This window comes from Apodemus sylvaticus, chromosome 2 (assembly GCF_947179515.1).
Source record: "Apodemus sylvaticus chromosome 2, mApoSyl1.1, whole genome shotgun sequence".
In the NCBI taxonomy this organism is placed as follows: Eukaryota; Metazoa; Chordata; class Mammalia; order Rodentia; family Muridae; genus Apodemus; species Apodemus sylvaticus.
Window position 1 is genome coordinate 67,684,150 of NC_067473.1, and position 22,860 is coordinate 67,707,009.

At 38.4% G+C, this 22,860-nt stretch overlaps 1 protein-coding gene and 1 pseudogene across 1 annotated transcript; one reads left to right on the forward strand and one right to left on the reverse strand.

The window, feature by feature from the left end:
- Positions 1-2,127: 2,127 nt before the first annotated feature.
- On the reverse strand, positions 2,128-3,928 carry LOC127677422 (pyruvate dehydrogenase [acetyl-transferring]-phosphatase 2, mitochondrial-like; annotated as a pseudogene).
- Positions 3,929-9,621: 5,693 nt separating this feature from the next.
- Positions 9,622-10,554, forward strand: LOC127677423 (olfactory receptor 2A2-like). The gene has a single exon (XM_052172508.1). The coding sequence runs from the start codon at positions 9,622-9,624 to the stop codon at positions 10,552-10,554; it is 933 nt and encodes a 310-aa protein (XP_052028468.1).
- The last annotated feature ends 12,306 nt before the right edge of the window (positions 10,555-22,860 follow it).

Consider the following 22,860-nt stretch of genomic DNA (forward strand, 5'->3'; position numbering starts at 1 on the left):
AAGCACAATGTTTGAGTCTTGAGGGCACCCTGCAGACTTATTTTGAACAGTGGCTCCCTAGTTTATATCACTATTATGACATCTGTGGAACCTTTAGGAGGTGAACTTGTCTGACAGGGTTAGATCACTGGGGGAGTGGGACTTTGGAAGTGACCAACACTCTTGTGTCTAGCCTAGCCCTTTCTGCTTCCTGTAGGAAGCACACTTGAGAACTCAACAATGCCTTCCCTGCCATAATAGAGTGCGTCTTCTCAGACCATGGGACAAAATAAATCTTTTATCTCTTAAGTTGCCTCTGTTGGGTATTTGGCCACAGAACATAAAAGTCATTGACACAAGTGGAATTATGTGTAAGTAGAGAGTGGCTGCAAGGAGCTCAGAGCAATCTCCAATAGACTTGAAACCTATGATTATAAGGCTTATAGTTTTTCCAACGACCATTTAATTTGGATCTGGACCACAATCCTCCAGTAAATAGGTGGACATAAGATCCGGAGTTGGTCATCGGGCTAATATCAAGTCTTGGGACCAATAAGACTGTGAGATAACAGATGTGGATAAGATGTTGATATCTTCTAGCAGCAACAGAAAACAGATCCACTGGGTGTTGTTTTCTTTTCTTTCCTTTTGTTGAGATGGGATTTTGCATACTCCAGTTTGCCTTTAAGTTCTCTATCTAGCTATAGATGCCTTTGACGGCTGATCCTCCTGCCTCTGCCTCATGAGTGTTGTGATTACAAACCTGTGCCACCACTTCAGGTTTTATGTGGTGCTAGAAATTCAACCCAGAACTTTTTGCATGATAGGCAACCATTCTAGCAACTAGGTCCTAACCTCAGCCTTGGTGCTAATAATGTCTGGAGACATGACTGTAACTCTAATCCTTGTTGAAGTGGTGGTTTATCACCTACTGCAATTATTCTCCAATTCTTCCATGTCAGAATATCTTTATACTCTTTTTTATTTTAAATAGGATTTTACTTAATAGACCCGAGGTAATAGATCAGATAAAACAATACACAAATCGATCTTACCTGTAGCTCCAGCCTCCTCCTTAACCATTTTTATATAATATTCTTCACATAATAACTGGTTTCTATTTATTTTTTATTTTATTAGATATATTCTTTATGTACATTTGAAGTATAAATAAAGTGTCCCCTTTCTTTGTTTCCCCCTCCCCTGAAAATCCCATAAGCCATCTCCCCTTCCCCAATCAACCCTTCCCCGCTTCCCTGTCCTGCTATTCCTTTACAGTACTGCATTTAGCCTTTCCAGGACCAAGGGCCTCTCCTCCCTTTGGTGTCTGACAAGTCCATCCTCCAGTGCCTATGTGTCTGGAGCCATGGGTAACTCCATGTGTACTCTTTGGTTGATGGTTTTGTTCCTGGGAGCTCTGGGAGTACTGGGTGACTCTTATTGTTGTTCCTCCTGTGGCACTGCAAACCCCTTCAGCTCAGCTCCTTGGGTCCCCCATTGGAGACCCTGTGCTCAGCTCAGTGGCTGACTGAGAGTGTCCCCCTCAGTATTTGTCATGTACTGGCAGAACCTTCCAGGCAGTAGCTATATCCAGCTCTGGTCAACCAGCATTTGTGGGAATCCACAATAGTGTCTGGGTTTTGTAACTGTATATGGTATGGATCCCTGGATTGGGAAGTCTCTGAATGGTCTTTCCCTCAGAGTCTGCTCCACCCTTAATCTTTATATGCTTAAAAAATTTTCTGAGGACCTAACGATATTTAAAGTATGTTTAGGAAATGATATTTTTTTCAGAAGAACCTGAAGTTCTTTATTCTTAGACTCATGAATAAATTTATCCTTTAAAAGCACAGGATGACACAATTTAACAGTCTTTATAAAGGACATGGACTACATGAGCCTAAGCTAATTTTAGTCTTTACTCTGTCTCCTACATATAAGAGTTGACCAGTACACACAGGACAAAAATCATTCCCAATGTCTTTGTTTGGTTTTCTTGCACTAATGCTGGTTTTCCCTCCCATCTTTTGTTAATTACTCAGCAACCTATATGTGCCTCTCCTTTACTAAGGTTTGAATTATTCACTAAGAGTGAGTGAAAGTGTTCTAAAGGGCATTCTTGTTAGCTTTGACAAGAGAGTGAGATTCTTAACCCTCCTTATAATAGGTATCAGTTGAATCTGAGTTTAAAAAAAAAAAAACACCAAAAAAAAAAAAAAAAAAAAAAAAAAAAAAAAAAAAAACACCGCCATAACAGTGATATCATCCTGGTACATCCTGGCCACATCCTCTGGCAGTGTCAACATGGCAATCAGCTGCTCCGGCTCCATCTCCCCATACTTGTTGCTCCCAACTGCATGTCTGATCAGACACATGGCTGTATTTTGGTCACCTGCATGAAGTCCACTGGCTTTCCTCTGCAGCAGCAAACTCTGCATGAGGCCCAGGTTGGCTGGTCTTTGATCCTGGTCTGGCTTATGGTGATCAACCTTGAACAGGTGCCCCACCACCAACCTTACCACATCCTCATTGCCCAGCATATCCTACAGGCCATCTGAGCCCAGCACAAGGAACTTACCTTGAGGCCTCAGCCTGTGGTATGTAAACTGAGGCTTGGCAGACAGGTAGGGTGGAGTGTGGTAGTGGGGTGGGGTAAACTGGTAGATGTTGAGGCCTGGGTATCAAAGCCCCTCTCTAGGATGTAATGCTGCAAATATTAACTCCATTTTAGCTGGCCATCCCCAAAGGCCCTGCAGGGTATTAGGACACCTAGCAGTCTATCATCTTTAATGAGTGTCCTGTCCTCAGACTCAGGGTGTCCTCTCTGGAGTTGGGACAGCTCTGCCTCATTCCAGGCATTATGTTCACAGGTAGGAGGTAAACATGACCACACACCACTGTCTTCCTATACACCAAGGATAGCCCGGCAGTCACCAGCATTTGCTATGTGCAGGAAAACTCCATTGACATGGGCCATCCAGGCTGTTGCCCCAGAAAAAGCAACCTGGAGGGATAAGTTCTTTGTTACCTCATCTTCCAGAGGAGCCTGAATTTCTAGTGAGATGTCAAGATCCAGTCTCTGGAAGGAGTACATCAATGCTTCTTCAATGCTTAGCCCAGTTTCTACATGCAGGCCAAGAAGCCCCTGCCAACACACACAAAGGTGGTCCAGATGCACTGATGTGACATCCTTATAAATACTGTCACCAGGGTGCTTGAGTCACTGAAGGATGGGCAGCAAAGGCTTCTTGTTTTCCACTGTGTCCTCTATCTGCTCCAAGATCTTATGGGACATCAGGGACACAGCCATGTAGTAGAAAAGCTCATCACTTGTGCATACACATGGCCACCATGTCCATCAAAAATACCAAACATCATCCTGTTCATTTGCACACGGGAAGCTACACATTGATGGTCCTCCCCTGGGGAATTGGCAGCCAAGTGCTTGCTCTCAAACCTTAAGCCTGAGTTTGGAACTCCATTGCTGAAATCAAGAACCTCCTGGGATCACTCCGCAGCTCAGAGCAGGTAACTGACCTGTTCAGGGCTGAGCTGTAAGTGGAAACCTTCTTTCTCGGTTGTTGTGTGTCTGTAGGCTTTCCACAGAACAAATCCATCACATGGAGAACTGTCCTTTAGGGCTGGTGATGCAGGAGAAACGAGCCTCATTTCAGTTGATTCCTACTTGTAGTAGCCCTTGAGTATAGGCATCTCTCCCCTTGTAAGTTGGTGCTCACCTTTAATCCCAGCACTTGGGAGGCAGAGGCAGGCGGATTTCTGAGTTCAAAGCCAGCCTGATCTACAGAGTGAGTTCTAGGACAGTCAGGGCTACACAGAGAAACCCTGTCTCAAAAAAAAAACAAACAAACAAAAACAAAAAAACAAAAACAAAAAAAGCAATACAATCCCTTGCGGAATTGAAGCTCCACTAGGACACAGTATTTGACATTCTCATACCTTCATCCTCTCCTCACCAGCTGGTGCCACTGGCACTCAGCAGATCTACAGCTCAGGTCCTAAGCACCGTTCCATGGTTGCTACAACTGGGTTTTACTTCCTTAGAACTGATATTTATATTAGGAATGAAAACAGAGGTTATTAAATAAATTATTTTGAATTCATCATTATTTATACATGCATATATTGAATATAAAATTGTCATTTTTGACAATTTTATTGTATTAAATGCAGAAAAATTGCATTAGTTCACAACTTTATAAATTTTAATGTTTGTCTTTAAGAGATAGCTCCACTTCCTATCTTCTGCCTCCCATGTGTTGTATTAGCACAAACAGATAACTTGAAATTTTCAGTTTGTACACATGAGAGAATGCCAGAGAAAAAGACCAAAATTTGTTAAAACATCATCCATGGAAATAGTTTTGATCCTGCTGATCTTGTGGAAGTGTGTCCATCATTCTCAGAGTCCTTGAACCGTACTGAGAACATAGTCACTGTCAATCATCATGGTTATAAACTGAGAGAAATGAGGTTAAGACACAGAGACCACAGAAAAATCCCAGTAAATGGTCTGAAGTATAATGGAGACTAAATACTATTGCTCATGGCTGCTGCCTGCAATTCTTCATGTCCACAGTAAAAAGAGATACACTTTGGCACTGATAGAGTTCTATCATCTCAAGAAGAGCAAATTTTAGGGGTTTAGGAAGCCATAAAACTGTAACAACTGCAAAAGATTGGATATTGTGTTTTGTTTTACCTAAGTTTTGTTTTATCCTCTAGATACTTGAAGGATTGTGTAAAAGTAGCTGGCTGACATAGAAGTTGTTCTACAAACTCATTAGGTACAATCTTTTTTGTCTTCTAAACAGAAGATACTGGCCTGCCTACCCCTCAGAGAAAAGATACATTATTATGATTTTATATGGTTCCTCTGGGAATCTGAACCCTCGCTAGAGATTCAGAAGTATTTTGTCCTCTAATTGTAAACTAAACTATGCTCCTGGGGTTCGTTGGAGACATTTCAGTGAGTCCCTTTATCTTCCTATGTTTGATTTCATCTTATGAAGGCTGTCAAGAGGAGTAGAATTCTACATGTTTTAGAGGTATGGTTCTCTTCTCTATGGGGTTCACTCTAACTCAAAGTATCTTCCTAGAGAAAATCCAGTACTAGCATCTCTTTTTATTAAAGAGGTTTATTTGAACTGGAAAGTGGCTTTTGACATAGCTAGTTGAAACACAACAGTATAACAGTAGAAATCACCACAGCAGTGTCAAAAGTCTGTCATTCCTGGGTGAAGCCCTGACTCAGAGTGCAATGCAAAGAGTTAGAAAAACTCAGGCTCACCTTGCTGTCAGGATGTGCTATACACAGGGGACCCCAAAACTCACTGGCACCCCATCTCCCTCTGTTATCTAGTGTGATGTGACAGTAGCAGCCAGAGCATCACAACAGTCTTAATGAAGTACCTCCAGAACCTGCTAGAGTCAAAATAATGACAACATTATTTTTAATGGATAAAATGAAGATATTAATGTCCAGGAAACCTATTTTAAAGGAGAATTGAGTACTTGTTGTACACATATCTTTTCCGAATCAGTTTGCTAAATGAATTTGTCATGTAATTACTTAATTTTTAAGTATTTCAATTTATCATACTATTATGATAACTACTATAATTGAAGTACTTTTAAAAAACATTTTCTGGCAGAGAGACAGAGACAGAGAAACAATGACAGATACACACACACACACAGCGAGAGAGATTTGGGGGAGGACAGTGGTTCTCAACACCCTAACATTATTTTTGTTACTACTTTATAACTGTAATCTTGCTACTATATTATGAGTCATAATATAAATATCTAAGTTTTCTGATTGTCTTTGGAAGGAGGACTCAACTCACCAGTTGAGAATTGTTGGTTTTCTGGAAAAACTCTTCAGATTAACCATAAAAACCTTTTGCTTTGTTACTGATGCTATTTTTATTCCGTTTATTGCAAATATAAAAATTTAGGCATCAATGCTCTAGTGTTTTCTTCTCTATTCCCATAATGACAGTTTCATTCAATATTTTAATTTAACATTATTTTTATACTGACTTCTTTTTTATGTTTTAGTTGTAATCTGGAAATGATAATTAAGATTTGAAAATTTATTAATCCAGGCACAAAAGTTTAAACACTTAAAATATCAAAACAAATCTTCCTATGAGATAGCAATATTTTCAATATTGTTGAATATTTTCAAAAGTATTGTTTTCTTATATGCTGAGAAGTTAAAAGTAAGTCAATAATTTTAAGTAAAGATCTTTAATGCAGATGTTATTCTTTTATGATTAGCATAATATAAGGATATTCTTTAATTCTACCCAAAATAGTTTTGTACACATTAACTATTGTCCTCCTCAATATATACAATACATTTATAGAAATTAAAGAATCTTTTATTTCATCTCTCTGCATCATTGTAATTATGTTTCTCAAAGAATTTAATGCTACTGATCTTTTTCTTAAGGTCAGTGATTGGACAAGTTTGTGAGATACATGTATCTTCAAGTTTACTTCTCATGTAATTATAAAGTACTTCCTCCAAAGGCTTCAAAACTCTTCCTATAAAATTTTCTCAAAGCACAAATTCAAAGCATATATAAGATGTTATTTAACCTCTCTAAAGTTCACATTTTTAATGTGTACAGGAGATCACATCTGCAAAGGTAGTCTACTCAAATAGAGTGTGAATATATGTTTTGGAGTTCATCACTCAATCCATAACAGATATCCGTATACATAAATACAACCGTTAATTGACATATGCAGTATGATACATTCATTGACATATTAATCTGTAACTGAAAATCCAAAAAATTAATGAAAGTCACATATGATAAGAATGAAATTACCTACATTCAATACTTAAAATGTTAAAATATTATTAATTTATAGTTTCTGTTTAATGTGAGTACTGAGTCAAATTGTTCCAAATCATATCCATCCTTGAAGCAGAATTTCTTCTAAAGCCAGAAACTGGAATTGAAAAGAAAACCTTAGACTAGATATGGAATATATATATATATATATATATATATATATATATATATATATATATATATCCTGTTCTTTCTAATCAAAGTAGAATGACATCTAGACATAAAGTGTAAAAGTGGCACTGAGGTAATTCTTTCATGTGTAACCACATGAATCTTGAAGAGTAAGAAACACAAAGGTTGCATAATATATGACACTTCCATTGATAAGAGGGTGAACTGAATGTAGAACAGGTAAGAATTTCATCCTAGTAACCAATGACTACACATCAAAAACCAGGCTGCATTTCAGTTTTGTAAAGAATGGTGCTTCAGATACATTTTTAAAAAGTAACAGCTATTATTACTCTATGATAAGAATGATCCCAAGGTTGATTTTAGATGGGTTTTTTTTCAAAGTATAAAGAATTACTCTCTAATTGGGATTCTCTATTAAAATGGGACAATATAAATTTTATTGCCTCATTTTATGTCATAGATTAATAACAATATAGAATATATTCATTACAGGACAATAGCCATAGATTAAATATCTTTCTGGATGGTTTCTTATTTTAGTAATCCATATTATGCCTAGATGACTTCAATATAATATGTTTAGATGACTTGAAATAGATACTTTGATATATAGGTAAATAGACTGCATTGAATGAGATCTTAAAGTTCAGTGACTACAATAGGATTTCATGAAATAAGACACCACCACTGTGTGTATGCATGTATATGTACTTACACACACACACACACACACACACACACACATCTACATATATTCTCATATATACATATATATATATATATACTTTTAATTACAGAAACATTAAATTGCATACAGTCTAGTTATGAGATTGTATATTGAAATTAGTAATGATTTTTAAAGAATAACATATTCAGTTCAATGTATGATAAAGTCAGATGTTTTGATGTAGAAAATAGTTTATCATGTATCTGTCAATGATAGAAGTAATATGTTGTTATTTTAAAGTTCATAATATAAATATACAGTAGAAATTGAGAATTATCAACAGTGATCATTTTGCTTGCCAAAATCAATATCTAAATCTAAGTTATTCAAGAGTATATAATTTTGGATTATTAATTAAAAGGCAGGCAGGAAAGAGAACCCAATGATTAACATGGGATCTACAATTACAAACGTGTTTTCATTAAAAAAAATAGTAAATTACATCAAAAACATCAGTTTAATACTATTATCAATTTATTAAGGAGATTTTATTGCATAAATGAAACCAGCTTTTTATATACAGTTTTCAAAGGTAATCTTGAGAATGTATATTCCTTTTATTCTTTTGTGTACTTACATAGAAGGACACCAGTCATGCATATTTATGCTAAAATTTAAATTACTGGACTAAGACTATAGTTTCACAGTAGAGAACATCCCTAGATGTAGAAAGCTCTCGGTTCATCTTCAGCACCAAACAAAAAAGAGTTAAGAGTCCAATGAAGGTGTCTAAGGAGTTGATTCAATGGTTATAGACATTTGCTGCTCATGCTGAATTTGATTCTCAGCACCCACATATCTGTTTTTATCAGTACAAGGGAGAGTTCAAAGCAAAAGCAGGTTAAAGAGACAAAGGAATAATCTTGGAAGTTCTAAATGCATAAAAATATCATTAAACATATGATAATAATGATATACGACCCACTGGCGAACAACGTTAGTAAGTCCAGACTGAAAGAGATGGACAAACAGGGCATTTTTCTACTTAATGGCCAACCAATACACATAAAATCCATGACATATTAGGAGCCATATATTCTCCATCATTATTACCAATAATTGAGTTAGCAAGATAACCAATAACAGCTAAAACAAAAGAATTGAAAGATATGTTTGTTTTATATACATTGAAATTAATATATGTATATATAAATGTTAGTAGATACCCAAGAAATTGTTTTGAAAAAATAATAGTGGAAATAGATAGAAAAGAATGTATTTATTAAATGATCCAATTTAGGGTTTCCCAAAAAAAGAACAAAAAAATCCTGCATCCACACATAATCCACTGAGGACACTTTTGGTATGAAATGATTAATATGAATCAAAACCTGGGAAATCTAGTACACTTTCAACTCTAGGGACATCCTACTAAAAGTTGCCTATTTACTGTACAAAATGTCAATGTCTGGAAAAACATAATTAAATTACATGGATACTAAGAAGAGATTATATTAAATAAAATGTGAAGTTTTAGATTAGGTCCTATGTGGGTGGAGAGATTAGAGAAAACAAAGATGTAGACACTGAATTTTCTTGACTTATATAGTTATAATTATAGAATTATAAAATGTCTATAATTATAAATTCAAATGGCTCAAAATATTAAGTGTGTAGAGACAGAGTATAAAATAAACAAGAAAGACATCAATGTATGCTGAACCAGAACGAAGGTTCATGAGTGCATAATTCTGAACATACTTTTCACTATTTCAATTTGCTTTTTATAATAAAGTTTTAGAGTCACAGATGGCTTCTAGGAAGTATGAAATAAGAGGTCGCATTGAATTGTCTCTGCACTTGCTTTACAATGAATAAATCCAGTTTTCATTTACTGTTCAGCTCTCACTTTTGGTCTCACATCACCAGTACACCGGCTCTCAGAGAGGAATGGGAGCCAACCAGACATGGGTGACAGACTTCATCCTCGTGGGACTCCAGCTCAGAGCAGGCATGGAAATGTTCCTCTTCTGGATCTTCTCCCTGCTGTACATCTTCAGTCTGCTGGCAAATGGCATAATCTTAGTGCTCATCTGCCTGGACCCCAGGCTGCACACTCCAATGTACTTCTTTCTTTCTCATCTAGCCATTCTTGACATATCTTATTCCTCCAACAATGTCCCCAATATGTTGTCCAACCTTATAAACCAGATAAAAACCATCTCATTTGTCCCATGCATCACACAGACATTCTTGTACTTGGCCTTTGCTGCTTCAGAGTGCTTGATTTTGGCAGCCATGTCCTATGACCGGTTTGTGGCCATCTGCCACCCCTTACACTACACTGTCATCATGAGTTGGAAAGTATGTGTGGCCCTGGCTGTCACATCCTGGTCATGTGGATTTATCCTCTCCGTGGCTCACACAATTCTCCTGCTAAGGCTGCCCTTCTGTGGGCCCCAGGAGATAAACCACCTCTTCTGTGAAATCCTGGCCGTTCTCAAGCTGGCCTGTGCTGACACTTTGATCAACCAAATTGTCATCCTTGCTGCATGTGTTTTTGTCTTAGTTGCGCCCCTTTGCTCCATGCTTGTATCTTATGCTCATATCCTCTGGACAATCTTGAAAATGCAGTCAAAGGAGGGTCGTAGGAAGGCCTTTTCCACATGCTCCTCCCATCTCTGTGTGGTGGGGCTCTTCTTTGGGATAGCCATGTTGGTTTATATGGTCCCTGATTCTGATCAGCGAGAGGAGCAGGAGAAGATTTTGTCACTGTTCCATAGTCTCTTTAACCCAATGCTGAATCCACTCATCTATAGTCTGAGGAACACCCAGGTGAAGGAAGCCTTCCACAGAGCACTGCAGAAGAAGAGGTCTATGTGAGGGGCACAGAGAAAGTGAGTTGTGCAGGGCCATGCACCTGAAACGTGTGGCTAGCTGAAGAAAAAATCAGGGAAATTTCTCAACTAGATGTATCATCTTATTTATTTATTATTATTTGCTTGTTTGTTTATTTTTGAGATACAGTATCACTATGTGGATCTTGGTATCCTGGAACTCATTATGTAGATTTGGGTAGACTTGTACTCACAGAAAGAAGTACACCTGCCTCTGGCTCCCAAATGCTGGAGTTGAAGGCATGTACCACTGTGCCTGGCTAGAAGTCTCATTTTAAAATATTGTAATTGCTCAAATTCTAGCTCTGGAAATGGGTCAAAATAACAAGGAAAATGATGTATTCATAATGGACTGTATGAATCCAATTTCTAGATTGGATTCCAATGTTGAGAGCCACTTGAATTTACAGAGTGGGAGAGAATGAAACACTATTCCTCACTCATATTTGCATCAGTTATTCACATTTTGTCCCCAACCATTTATTTTTAGGTAAAGCTATTTAAACACCAGAGAAAACAAAAGAAATAAAATAATATAGATTAGATCATATATAAATGAAATCAAAAATTGAAAAATGATATAATTAATAGTAGCCAGTGGTTTTTTTTTCTTTTTAAGAAAAAAAGTGACAAAATTATCAAACATTAGCTGACTGGCCAGCAGCAGGTCTACAGAGGAGACAGGGATAAAGTGCTGGAGACATAGCTCAGTCAGGAAGAACATTTGCTGCATGAACATGAGGACCAAGGTTTGAGTCTCACCAAAGATATAAGAAGATGGGTGTGACTGTACACACGATTGTACCCCAAGAATCTAGGGGTCAGAAGCAGGTTTGCTGAAGTTTGATGGCTGACAGTGAAGCTTCTGTTTCAATAAGGGAGCCTGTCTCAAGGGAATAGAGCAGAAAGTGATAAAAGAGCAAATCTGATACCTCTCTAGCAACTATACATGCTCACACACACACTTACACACACACACAAGCACCAGGGGAAAACCTCACAAATAACACTAAAATTACCAGTGTAAAGAAACACCATCTCTAATATAGCAAATATGTAAAGAATTGTAAGAGAATTCTGTGAACAACTGTAGAGAATATTTTTCTGTAAATACTGAATCGACCAATGTATTAAAATGATCTAAATAGATTTATAGCACATAAAAATGAATTGGTAAATTTAAATCTTACCAGATATAGATATGGACCACATTGCTCTTCTGACAAACTACAGCAGAGTTTTCAAAGAAGAAATAATAGTATTTGTTCATAGACATTTTTAAATAGAAAAAAAGAGAACATTCACCAAGCCCTTCTATGAGGTCAGTGTCATTAATAAAAAAGATATCACAAGAAAGACAAATTACAGGCTATTTTGTCCTTCTGTATTTAAGTGCACAGTCTCAACCAAAACCAGAAGTCAGAATCTGAAAACAGGCAGCATTAAATGCTATAACCAAGTGAGATTTATTGCAGGGGTGCAGTAGTTTGAACATATAAAACTCAATCAGCATATTGTGTAATGTTAAATAAAGAAAAATATTCTCTCCAAACCTGTATTAAAAGTAAGTGACACATTGATCACTTTTTCATGAGAAACACACATTCAAAAAGCTCAAAGCACAAGGTAAATTCTTGAATTTGAAAAGGGATACATGGAAACGCCATAGTTAAAATAATAACTGTTACAGACCAGATGATTTCCTTTCAACTTAAAGGGAACAGATTAAAGAGTATTATCCTTCACTTCTTTTATTCATCACATGAAAAGAAAGATAATTAAATGACAATGCATTAAGATTCAATCTACTCCACTTACAATGTCAGCCATTAAAAATACCATTGGCAACAGAGGATGGCAATGATGTGGACACAGAAAGCTCCTATATCTGTTGATAGAAATAGAAACTGGTTCAGATACTGCAGAAGTCAATGAGGAAGTTTCCCATAAATCTAACCACATAGACATCCCATATATAGCTCAGACTCATCTTCACCAATCTTTCTTAGCCCCAAGCCTCAGGGAAAACTTCAGAAGATGGCCACAAAGAATGTAAAAGATGAAGAATGGAGGCGTGTGCTTTGAAATGCTGAAATACGGTCACTATGCACGTGAGCACAAAAAAGCTAGGGTTAACTGTACAGGATCATGCTAAAAATCCCAGCATGATTTTACAAAGCTAGGATAGAGTCAGAAAACTATAAAAGAGTTGTGAGCAGAAGAGTAACAATAACTCCCATAATTTAACAGGATCACTACAGATCCTAAGCTGAGCTAAACTAAAGAGACTCTTGCAAAAAAAAACAGATGATAAAAGAAGGTGGCAAAGACAAGGGTAGCAATAATGAGAACTAGATGAAGTCAGATTCTGGATCATTTAAAAAGCAGAACCAACACAGTATGCTGATGAATTAGGTAAATGTAAACTAGTCCAGCTATATGAAGAAGAGAAGAAGGGAGAGAGGGAAGCAGAGGAGGAAGAGAAGAAGGAAGAAGAGGATATTTGTGTAAATGAACCCAACATAACACAGAGATAGTTGCACATTAATGTTTATTACAGCACTGTTCATGGCAACTAAGTAATAGAACCAAGGGAAGTCTCCAGTAACAGAAAAATGAAAAAGAAAGGAGTTTATATATAAGAAGTGTAAACCGATATTTGCTGCCTACCGGGGACAGAAAAGGATCACTAGGTACTGTACCACCCTGAGCTTTAGATTTCTGGTGGTGCAAACCGCCAGGGGTCTGCCTGCACTCAGGAACTGAACACATAGGCGGGTTTGTCTACCACCCCGCCTGGCTCAGGGCCCGTGTCCGGCCCAGGGAGCGGCTGAAGGGGAGAAGCCCAGCAACCATATTTGCTGCCTGCCGGGGACGGAAAAGGATCACTAGGTACTGTACCACCCTGAGCTTTAGATTTCTGGTGGTGCAAACCGCCAGGGGTCTGCCTGCACTCAGGAACTAAGCACATAGGTGGTTCATCTGCAAGCCAGTCCATCGCAGGACCTGTGTCCTATGTGAGAATCAACAGAGGGAGTGACCCCCACCACATCTTCGCTCCATAATAGAGCAGACAGAGAACACCTGGTTAACCTTAACAACGTAAGTATAACATTGCTTGAGGCAAGACAGAGAAGGGCTCCAAAGGCACAAAACAGGAAGGGAACATATCAGTAATCTGTGCACAGTCATCCAGAAGAAACCCAGTCATCCAGTGTTGCAGAGATAACCTTAAAGATCCACAGTAGGTTGAAGCACCAGCCAGTGACAATAAGACCATCTAACACTTGGGAGAACCAGATGGCTAAAGGCAAACGTAGGAACGTTACTAACAGAAACCAAGGCATTATGGCAGCATCTGAACCCAATTCTCCAACATTAGCAAGTCCGGGATACCCCAACACACCAGAAAAACAAGATATGGATTTAAAATCACTGGTCATGATGCTGGTACAGGAACACATGAAGGACAGACTTAAAGAAATTCAGGAGAAAATGGATCAAAAGGTAGAAGCCTTTACAAAGGAAACACAAAAATCATTTAAAGAAATTCAGGGGAATATGGGTCAACAGATAGAAGCCAATAAGGATGAAATGCAAAAATCACTTAAAGAAATACAGGAGAACTTGGGTAAACAGGCAGAAGTCTTGAAAGAGGAAACACAAAAAATATCTTAAAGAATTACAGGAAAACACAAACAAATGAGTGAAGGAACTGAGCAAAGCCATCCAGGATATAAAACTAGAAGTAGAAACAACTAAGAAATCACAAAGGGAAACAACTTTGGAGATAGAAAACCTTGGGAAGAATTCAGGGGCGATAGATGTAAATAACAACAGAATACAAGAGATAGAAGAAGAAACTCAGATGCCGAAGATACCATAGAAACCATTGACTCAATAGTCAAAGAAAATGCAAAATGTAAAAAGCTTGTAACCCAAAACATCCAGGAAATCCAGGACATAATGAGAAGACCAAACCTAAGGATTATGGGCATAGATGAGAGTGAAGATTTACAACTTAAAGGGTCATATCTTCAACAAAATTATGGAAGAAAACTTCCCTAACCTAAAGAGAGATGCCCATGAATATACAAGAAGTCTACAGAACACCAAAAACACAGGACCAGAACAGAAATACCTCCAGTCACATAATAATCAAAACCCCAAATGTACTAAAAAGAGAAAGAATATTAAGGGAAGTAAAAGAAAAAGGCCAAGTAACATATAAAGGAAGACCTATCATAATCACACCAGACTTCTTACCAGAGACCATGAAAGCGAGAAAATCCTGGGCAGATCTCATGCAGACTTTAAGAGAACACAAATGCCAGCCAAGACTACTGTACCCAGCAAAACTCTCAATCACCATAGATGGCTAAACTAAGATATTCCATGACAAAACCAAATTTACACAATATCTTTCCACAAACCCAGCCCTACAAAGGATAATAGGTAGAAAACATCAATACAAGGAGGAAAACTACACCCTAGAAAAAACAAGATAGTAACCTTCTTTCATCAAACCCAAAAGAAGATAACCACTCAAACATAAAAATAACATAAAAATAAAGTGAAGTAATAATCACTTATCGTTAATATCTCTTAACATCAATGGACTCAATTCCCCAATAAAAATACATAGACTAACAGACTGGATACATAAACAGGACCCTACATTTTGCTGCATACAAGAAACAAATCTCAGTGTCAAAGACAAACACTACCTGGGAGTAGAAGGCTGGAAAATAATTTTACAAGCAAATGGTCTCAGGAAACAAGCTGGAGTAGCCATTCTAATATCAGATAGAATTGACTTTCAACCTAAAATCATCAAAGGAGACACGGAAGGACATTTCTTCCTGGTCAAAGGAAAAGGCCACCAAGAAAAACTCTCAATTCTGAACATCTATGCTCCAAATGCAAGGGCACCCTCATTCATAAAAGAAACTTTACTAAAGCTCAAAGCATACATTGTGCCTAACACAATAATTGTGGGTGACTTCAACACTCCACTCACCTCACTGGACTGATCAGGAAAACAGAAATTAAATAGGGACACAGTGAAATTAATTGAAGCCTTGGACCAGTTATATTTAACAGATATATATAGAACATTTAATCCTATAGCAAAAGAATACACCTTTTTCTCAGCACCTCATAGTACCTTTTCCAAAATCGACCATATACTTGGTCACAAGACAGACCTCAACAGACATAAGATCAAAATTATCCCATGACTCCGATCAGATAACTATGCAGTAAGAGTGGTCTTCAATAGCAGCAAAAACAACAGAAAGCTCACATACACATGGAAGCAGAACAATACTCTACTCAATGATACCTTGGTCAAGGAAGAAATAAAGAAAGAAATCAAAGATTTTCTAGAATTTAATGAAAATGAAGACACAACATACCCAAATTTATGGGATACAATAAAAGCAGTGCTAAGAGGAAAACTGATATCCCTGAGTGCCTCCAAATATAAACTGGAGAGAGCATACACTAGCAGCTTAACAGCACACCTTAAAGCCCTGAAACAAAAAGAATCTAATTCACCCAAGAGGAGTAGAAAACAGGAAATCATCAAAATCAGGACTGAAATTAATCATGTAGAAACAAAGACAACCATACAAAGAATAAACAAAACCAGGAGCTGGTTCTTTGAAAAAATCAACAAGATGGATAAACCCTTAGCCAGACTAATCAGAAGGCACAGAAACAGTACCCAAATTAACAAAATTAGAAATGAAAAGGGAGATATAACAACAGAAACTGAGGAAATTAAAAAAAAAATCATCAGATCCTACTACAAAAGCCTATACTCAACACAACTGGAGAATCTGGAGGAAATGGGCATTTCCTAGATAGATACCAAATACCAAAATTAAATCAGGATAAAATATATCATCTAAACAGTCCGATAACCCCTAAAGAAATAGAAGTGTTCATTGAAAGTCTTACAACCAAAAAAAGCACAGGACCAGATGGTTTTGGTGCAGAATTCTATCAGACCTTCAAAGAAAACCTAATACCAATACTTTTTAAACTGTTTCACAAAATAGAAACAGAAGGAACACTACCTAACTCGTTCAATGAAGCCACAATTACTCTGATACCAAAACCACACAAAGATCCAATAAAGAAATAGAACTTCAGACCAATTTCCCTTATGAATATCAATGCAAATATACTCAATAAAATTCTTGCCAACCAAATCCAAGAACATATCAAAATGATCATTCACCATGATCAAGTAAGCTTCATCCCAGGGATGCAGGAATGGTTCAATATAACAAAATTCATCAATGCAATCCACTACATAAGCAAACTCAAAGAAAAAAAAAACCACATGGTCATTTCATTAGATGCTGAAAAAGCTTTTGACAAAATTCAGCATCCATTCATTTTAGCATTCATGCTAAAAGTCTTGGAGAGATCAGGAATTTAAGGCCCATACCTAAACAAAGTAAAAGCAATATACAGCAAACTGGTAGCCAGCATCAAACTAAATGGAGAGAAGCTTGAAGCAATACCACTAAAATCGGGGAGTAGACAAGGCTGCCCTCTATCTCCTTATCTTTTCAATATAGTACTTGAAGTTCTAGCTAGAGCAATTAAACAATATAAGGAGGTAAAAGGGATACAAATTGGAAAGGAAGAAGTCAAACTATCACTATTTGCAGATGATATGATAGTGTACTTAAGTGACCCAAAAAACTCCACCAGAGAACTCCTACAGCTAATAAACAACTTCAGCAAAGTGGCAGGTTATAAAAGCAATTCAACCAAATCAATAGCCTTCCTATACTCAAAGGATAAGCGGTCTGAGAAAGAAATTATAGAAATGACACCATATACAATAGCCACAAACAATATAAAGTATCTTGGTGTGACTCTAACTAGACAAGTGAAAGATCTGTATGACAAGAACCTCAAGTCTTTGAAGAAGGAAATTGAAGAAGACTTTAGAAAATGGAAAAATCTTGCATGCTCCTGGATTGGCAGGATTAATATAGTAAAAATGGCCATCTTGACAAAAGCAATATACAGATTCAATGCAATTCCCATCAAAACCCCAACTCAGTTCTTTACAGAGTTTGAAAGAGCAATTCTCAAATTTATCTGGAATAACAAAAAACCCAGGATAGCTAAAACTATTCTCAACAGTAAAAGATCTTCCCAGGGAAATCAGTATCCCAGACCTCAAGCAGTACTACAGAGCAATAGTGTTAAAAACTGCATGGTATTGGTACAGTGACAGGCAGGTAGATCAATGGAATAGAATTGAAAACCCAGAAATGAGCCCACACACCTATGGTCACTTGCTCTTCTACAAAGGAACTAAAACCATCCAGTGGAAAAATTTCAACAAATAGTGCTGATTCAACTGGAGGTCAGCATGCAGAAGAATACAAATTGATCCATCCTTATTTCCTTGTACTAAACTCAACTCCAAGTGGATCAAGGATCTCCACAAAAAAGCAGACATACTAAAAGTAATAGAAAAGAAACTGGGGAAGAACCTTGAGGACATGGGCACAGGGGAAAAGTTCCTGAACAGAACACCAATAGCTTATGCTCTAAGATCAAGAATTGACAAATGGGACCTCATAAAATTAGAAAGTTTCTGTAAGGCAAAGGATACTGTCAATTGGACAAAATGGCAACCAACAAATTGGAAAAGTTCTTCACCAACCCTACATCTGACAGAGTGCTAATATCCAATATATACAAAGAACTCAAGAAGGTAAACACCAGAGAGTCAAATAACCCTATTAAAAATGGGGTAGAGAGGTGCTTCCGGGCGGCCAGCGGGAGAGGTCAGTGTGCTCCGGTGAATCCAGCAGGCCCCAGCAGGAGCCTTCAGGCACCTGCTTTGGGATCTGAACAGCCTGGGCCGCAGGGATCGGTCTCCAGGAGGTGCGGGGGACCCGGTGTGCGCCAGAGGCAGTCTGGGAGCTCACAGCACAGCTCGGTCCAGCTTGGGCTTCTGTCCTGAGGCCTCTGGTGGTAGCCCTCCGACTTCTCCTCTTCCGGATCCAGATCGGCCTGAGCAGCAGTGCCACATCCCCAGGTCCTGAAGGAGGCAGGTGGTGCTTCCGGGCGGCCAGCGGGAGAGGTCAGTGTGCTCCGGTGAATCCAGCGGGCCCCAGCGGGAGCCTTCAGGCGCCTGCTTTGGGATCTGAACAGCCTGGGCCGCAGCGATCAGTCTCCAGGAGGTGCGGGGGACCCTGTGTGCGCCAGAGGCAGTCTGGGAGCTCACAGCACACCTCGTTCCAGCTTGGGCTTCTGTCCTGAGGCCTCTGGTGGTAGCCCTCCGACTTCTCCTCTTCCGGATCCAGATCGGCCTGAGGAGCAGTGCCACATCTCCAGGTCCTGAAGGAGGCAGGTGGTGCTTCTGGGCGGCCAGCAGGAGAGAGCCTAGGTTTCGGTCCTGAGGCCTCTGGCAGTAGCCTCTACACTTCCGGATCCAGATCATCCTCAGCGGCAACACCACATCTCCTAAGTCCTGAAAGAGGCAGGTGGGGCTTCCAGGCGGCCAGCAGGGAGAAGTTGGTGTGCTCCAGTGAATCCAGCGGACCCCAGCAGGAGCCTTCAGGTGTCTGCTTCGGGGTCTAAACAGCCTGGACAACAACACCCTGTCTCCAGGCAGAGCAGGAGGTCAGCTGTGCACCAGAGGCCACCTGGGAAGGGGCAGCTTGCACTGGTGAGTCCAGCATTGACAACACCAACTAACACCAGTAAGAACTAGATGGCAAAAGGCAGACGCAGGAACATCACTAACAGAAATCAAGGCAATATGGCAACATCTGAACCCAATTCTCCTTTACCAGCATGTCCTGGATACCCCATCACACCAGTAAAACAAGATTTGGATTTAAAATCACTGGTCATGATGCTGGTACAGGAACACATGAAGGACATACTTAAAGAAATTCAGGAGAAAATGGATCAAAAGTTAGAAGGCCTTGCAAGGGAAACACAAAAATCATTGAAAGAAATCCAGGAGAATACAAAAGCCAATAAGGAGGAAACACAAAAAACACTTAAAGAAATACAGGAGAACTTTGGTCAACAGGCTGCGGTCATGAAAGAGGAAACACAAAAATCTCTTAAAGAATTACAGGAAAGCACAAACAAGCAAGTGAAGGAGCTAAGCAAAACCATCCAGGATCTAAAATCAGAAGTAGAAACAACTAAGAAAACTCAAAGGGAGACAACTTTGGAGATAGAAAGCCGTGGGAAGAAATCAGTGGACATAGATGCAAATATCAACAACAGAATACAAGAGATAGAAGAAAGAATCTCAGACGCTGAAGATACCATAGAAACCATGGACTCAACAGTTAAAGAGAATGCAAAAAGCGAAAAGCTTGTAACCCAAAATATCCAGGAAATCCAGGACACAATGAGAAGACCAAACCTAAGGATTATAGGCATAGATGAGAGTGAAGATTTACAACTTAAAGGGCCAGCAAATATCTTCAATAAAATTATGGAAGAAAACTTCCCTAACCTAAAGAGAGAGATGACCATGAATATACAAGAAGCCTACAGAACTCCAAACAGACTGGACCAGAACAGAAATACTTCCCGTCACATAATAATCAAAACACCAAATGTACTAAACAAAGAAAGAATATTAAAGGCAGTAAGAGAAAAAGGCCAAGTAACATATAAAGGAAGACCTATCAGAATCACAGCAGACTTTTCACCTGAGACTATGAAGGCTAGAAGGTCCTGGGCAGATCTCATGCAGACTCTAAGAGAACACAAATGCCAACCAAAACTACTATATCCAGCAAAACTCTCAATCACCATAGATGGAGAAACTAAGATATTTCATGACAAAACCAAGTTTACCCAATATCTATCCACAAACCCAGCCCTACAAAGGATAATAGGAGGAAAACACCAATACAAGGAGGGAAACTTCACCCTGGAAAAAGCAAGAAAGTAACCTTTCATCAAACCCAAAAGAAGTTAAGCAATCAAATTTAAAAAATAAGGTCAAAAATGACAGGAAGTAACAATCACTGTTCCTTAATATCTCTTAACATCAATGGACTCAATGCCCCAATAAAAAGACATAGACTAACTGACTGGATACGTAAACAGGACCCTACATTTTGTTGCTTACAGGAAACACACCTAAGGGTCAAAGACAAACACTACCAGAGTAAAAGGCTGGAAGACAATTTTACAAGCAAATGGTCTCAGGAAACAAGCTGGAGTAGCCATTTTAATATCAGATAAAATTGACTTTCAACCCAAAGTCATCAAAAGAGACCCTGAGGGACACTTCTTGCTGGTCAAAGGAAAAATACAACAAGAAGAACTCTCAATCCTGAACATCTATGCTCCAAATGCAAGGGCACCCTCATTCGTAAAAGAAACTTTATTAAAGCTCAAAGCACACATTGCACCTAACACAATAATTGTGGGTGACTTCAACACTGCACTTTCCTCAATGGACCGATCAGGAAAACAGAAACTAAATAGGGACATAATGAAATTAATTGAAGCTTTGGACCAATTAGATTTAACAGATATATATAGAACATTCTATCCTAAAGCAAAAGAATATACCTTTTTCTCAGCACCTCATGGTACCTTCTCCAAAATCGACCATATAATTGGTCACAAGACACACCTCAACAAATATAAGAAGATCGAACTAATCCCATGTCTCCTATCAGATCACTATGGAGTAAAAGTGGTCTTCAATAGCAACAAAAACAACAGAAAACCCACATACACGTGGAAACTGAATAATATTCTACTCAATGATACATTGGTCAAGGAAGAAATAAAGAAAGAAATTAAAGACTTTTTAGAACACAATGAAAATGAAGACACAACATACCCAAATCTATGGGACACAATGAAAGCAGTGCTAAGAGGAAAACTCATAGCCCTGAGTGCCTCCAAAAAGAAAATGGAGAGAGCTTACATTACCAGCTTAATGACACACCTGAAAGCCCTGGAACAAAAAGAAGCTATTTCACCCAGGAGGAGTAGAAGGCAGGAAATCATCAAACTCAGGGCTGAAATCAATCAAGTAGAAACAAAGAGAACCATACAAAGAATCAACAAAACCAGGAGCTGGTTCTTTGAGAAAATCAACAAGATAGATAAACCCTTAGCCAGACTGACCAAAGGGCACAGAGAAAGTATCCAAATTAACAAACTTAGAAATGAAAAGGGAGATATAACAACGGAAACTGAGGAAATCCAAAAAATCATCAGATCCTACTACAAGAGCCTGTACTCAACACAACTGGAGAACCTGGAGGAAATGGACAATTTCCTTGACAGATACCAAATACCAAAATTAAATCAGGACCAACTAGACCATCTAAACAGTCCCATAATGCCTAAAGAAATAGAAGGAGTCATAGAAAGTCTTCCAACCAAAAAAAGCACAGGACCAGATGGTTTCAGTGCAGAATTCTATCAGACCTTCAAAGAAGAGTTAACACCAATACTCTTCAAATTATTCCACAAAATAGAAACAGAAGGAACACTACCCAATTCCTTCTACGAAGCCACAATTACTCTGATACCAAAACCACACAAAGATCCAACAAAGAAAGAGAACTTCAGACCAATTTCCCTTATGAACATCGATGCAAAAATACTCAATAAAATTCTTGCCAACCGAATCCAAGAACACATTAAAACGATCATCCACCATGATCAAGTAGGCTTTATCCCGGGAATGCAGGGTTGGTTCAATATACGGAAATCCATCAATGCAATCCACTTCATAAACAAACTCAAAGAACAAAACCACATGGTCATTTCATTGGATGCTGAAAAAGCATTTGACAAAATTCAGCATCCTTTCATGCTTAAAGTCTTAGAGAGAACAGGAATTCAAGGCCCATACCTAAACATAGTAAAAGCAATATACAGCAAACCGGTAGCCAGCATCAAACTAAATGGAGAGAAACTTGAAGCAATCCCACTAAAATCAGGGACTAGACAGGGCTGCCCCCTTTCTCCTTATCTTTTCAATATTGTACTTGAGGTACTAGCTCGGGCAATTCGACAACATAAGGAGGTCAAAGGGATACAAATTGGAAAGGAAGAAGTCAAACTATCATTATTTGCAGACGACATGATAGTCTACCTAAGTGACCCAAAAAACTCCACTAGAAAGCTCCTACAGCTGATAAACAACTTCAGCAAAGTGGCAGGTTATAAAATCAACTCAAGCAAATCAGTGGCCTTCCTATACTCAAAGGATAAGCAGGCTGAGAAAGAAATTAGGGAAATGACCCCC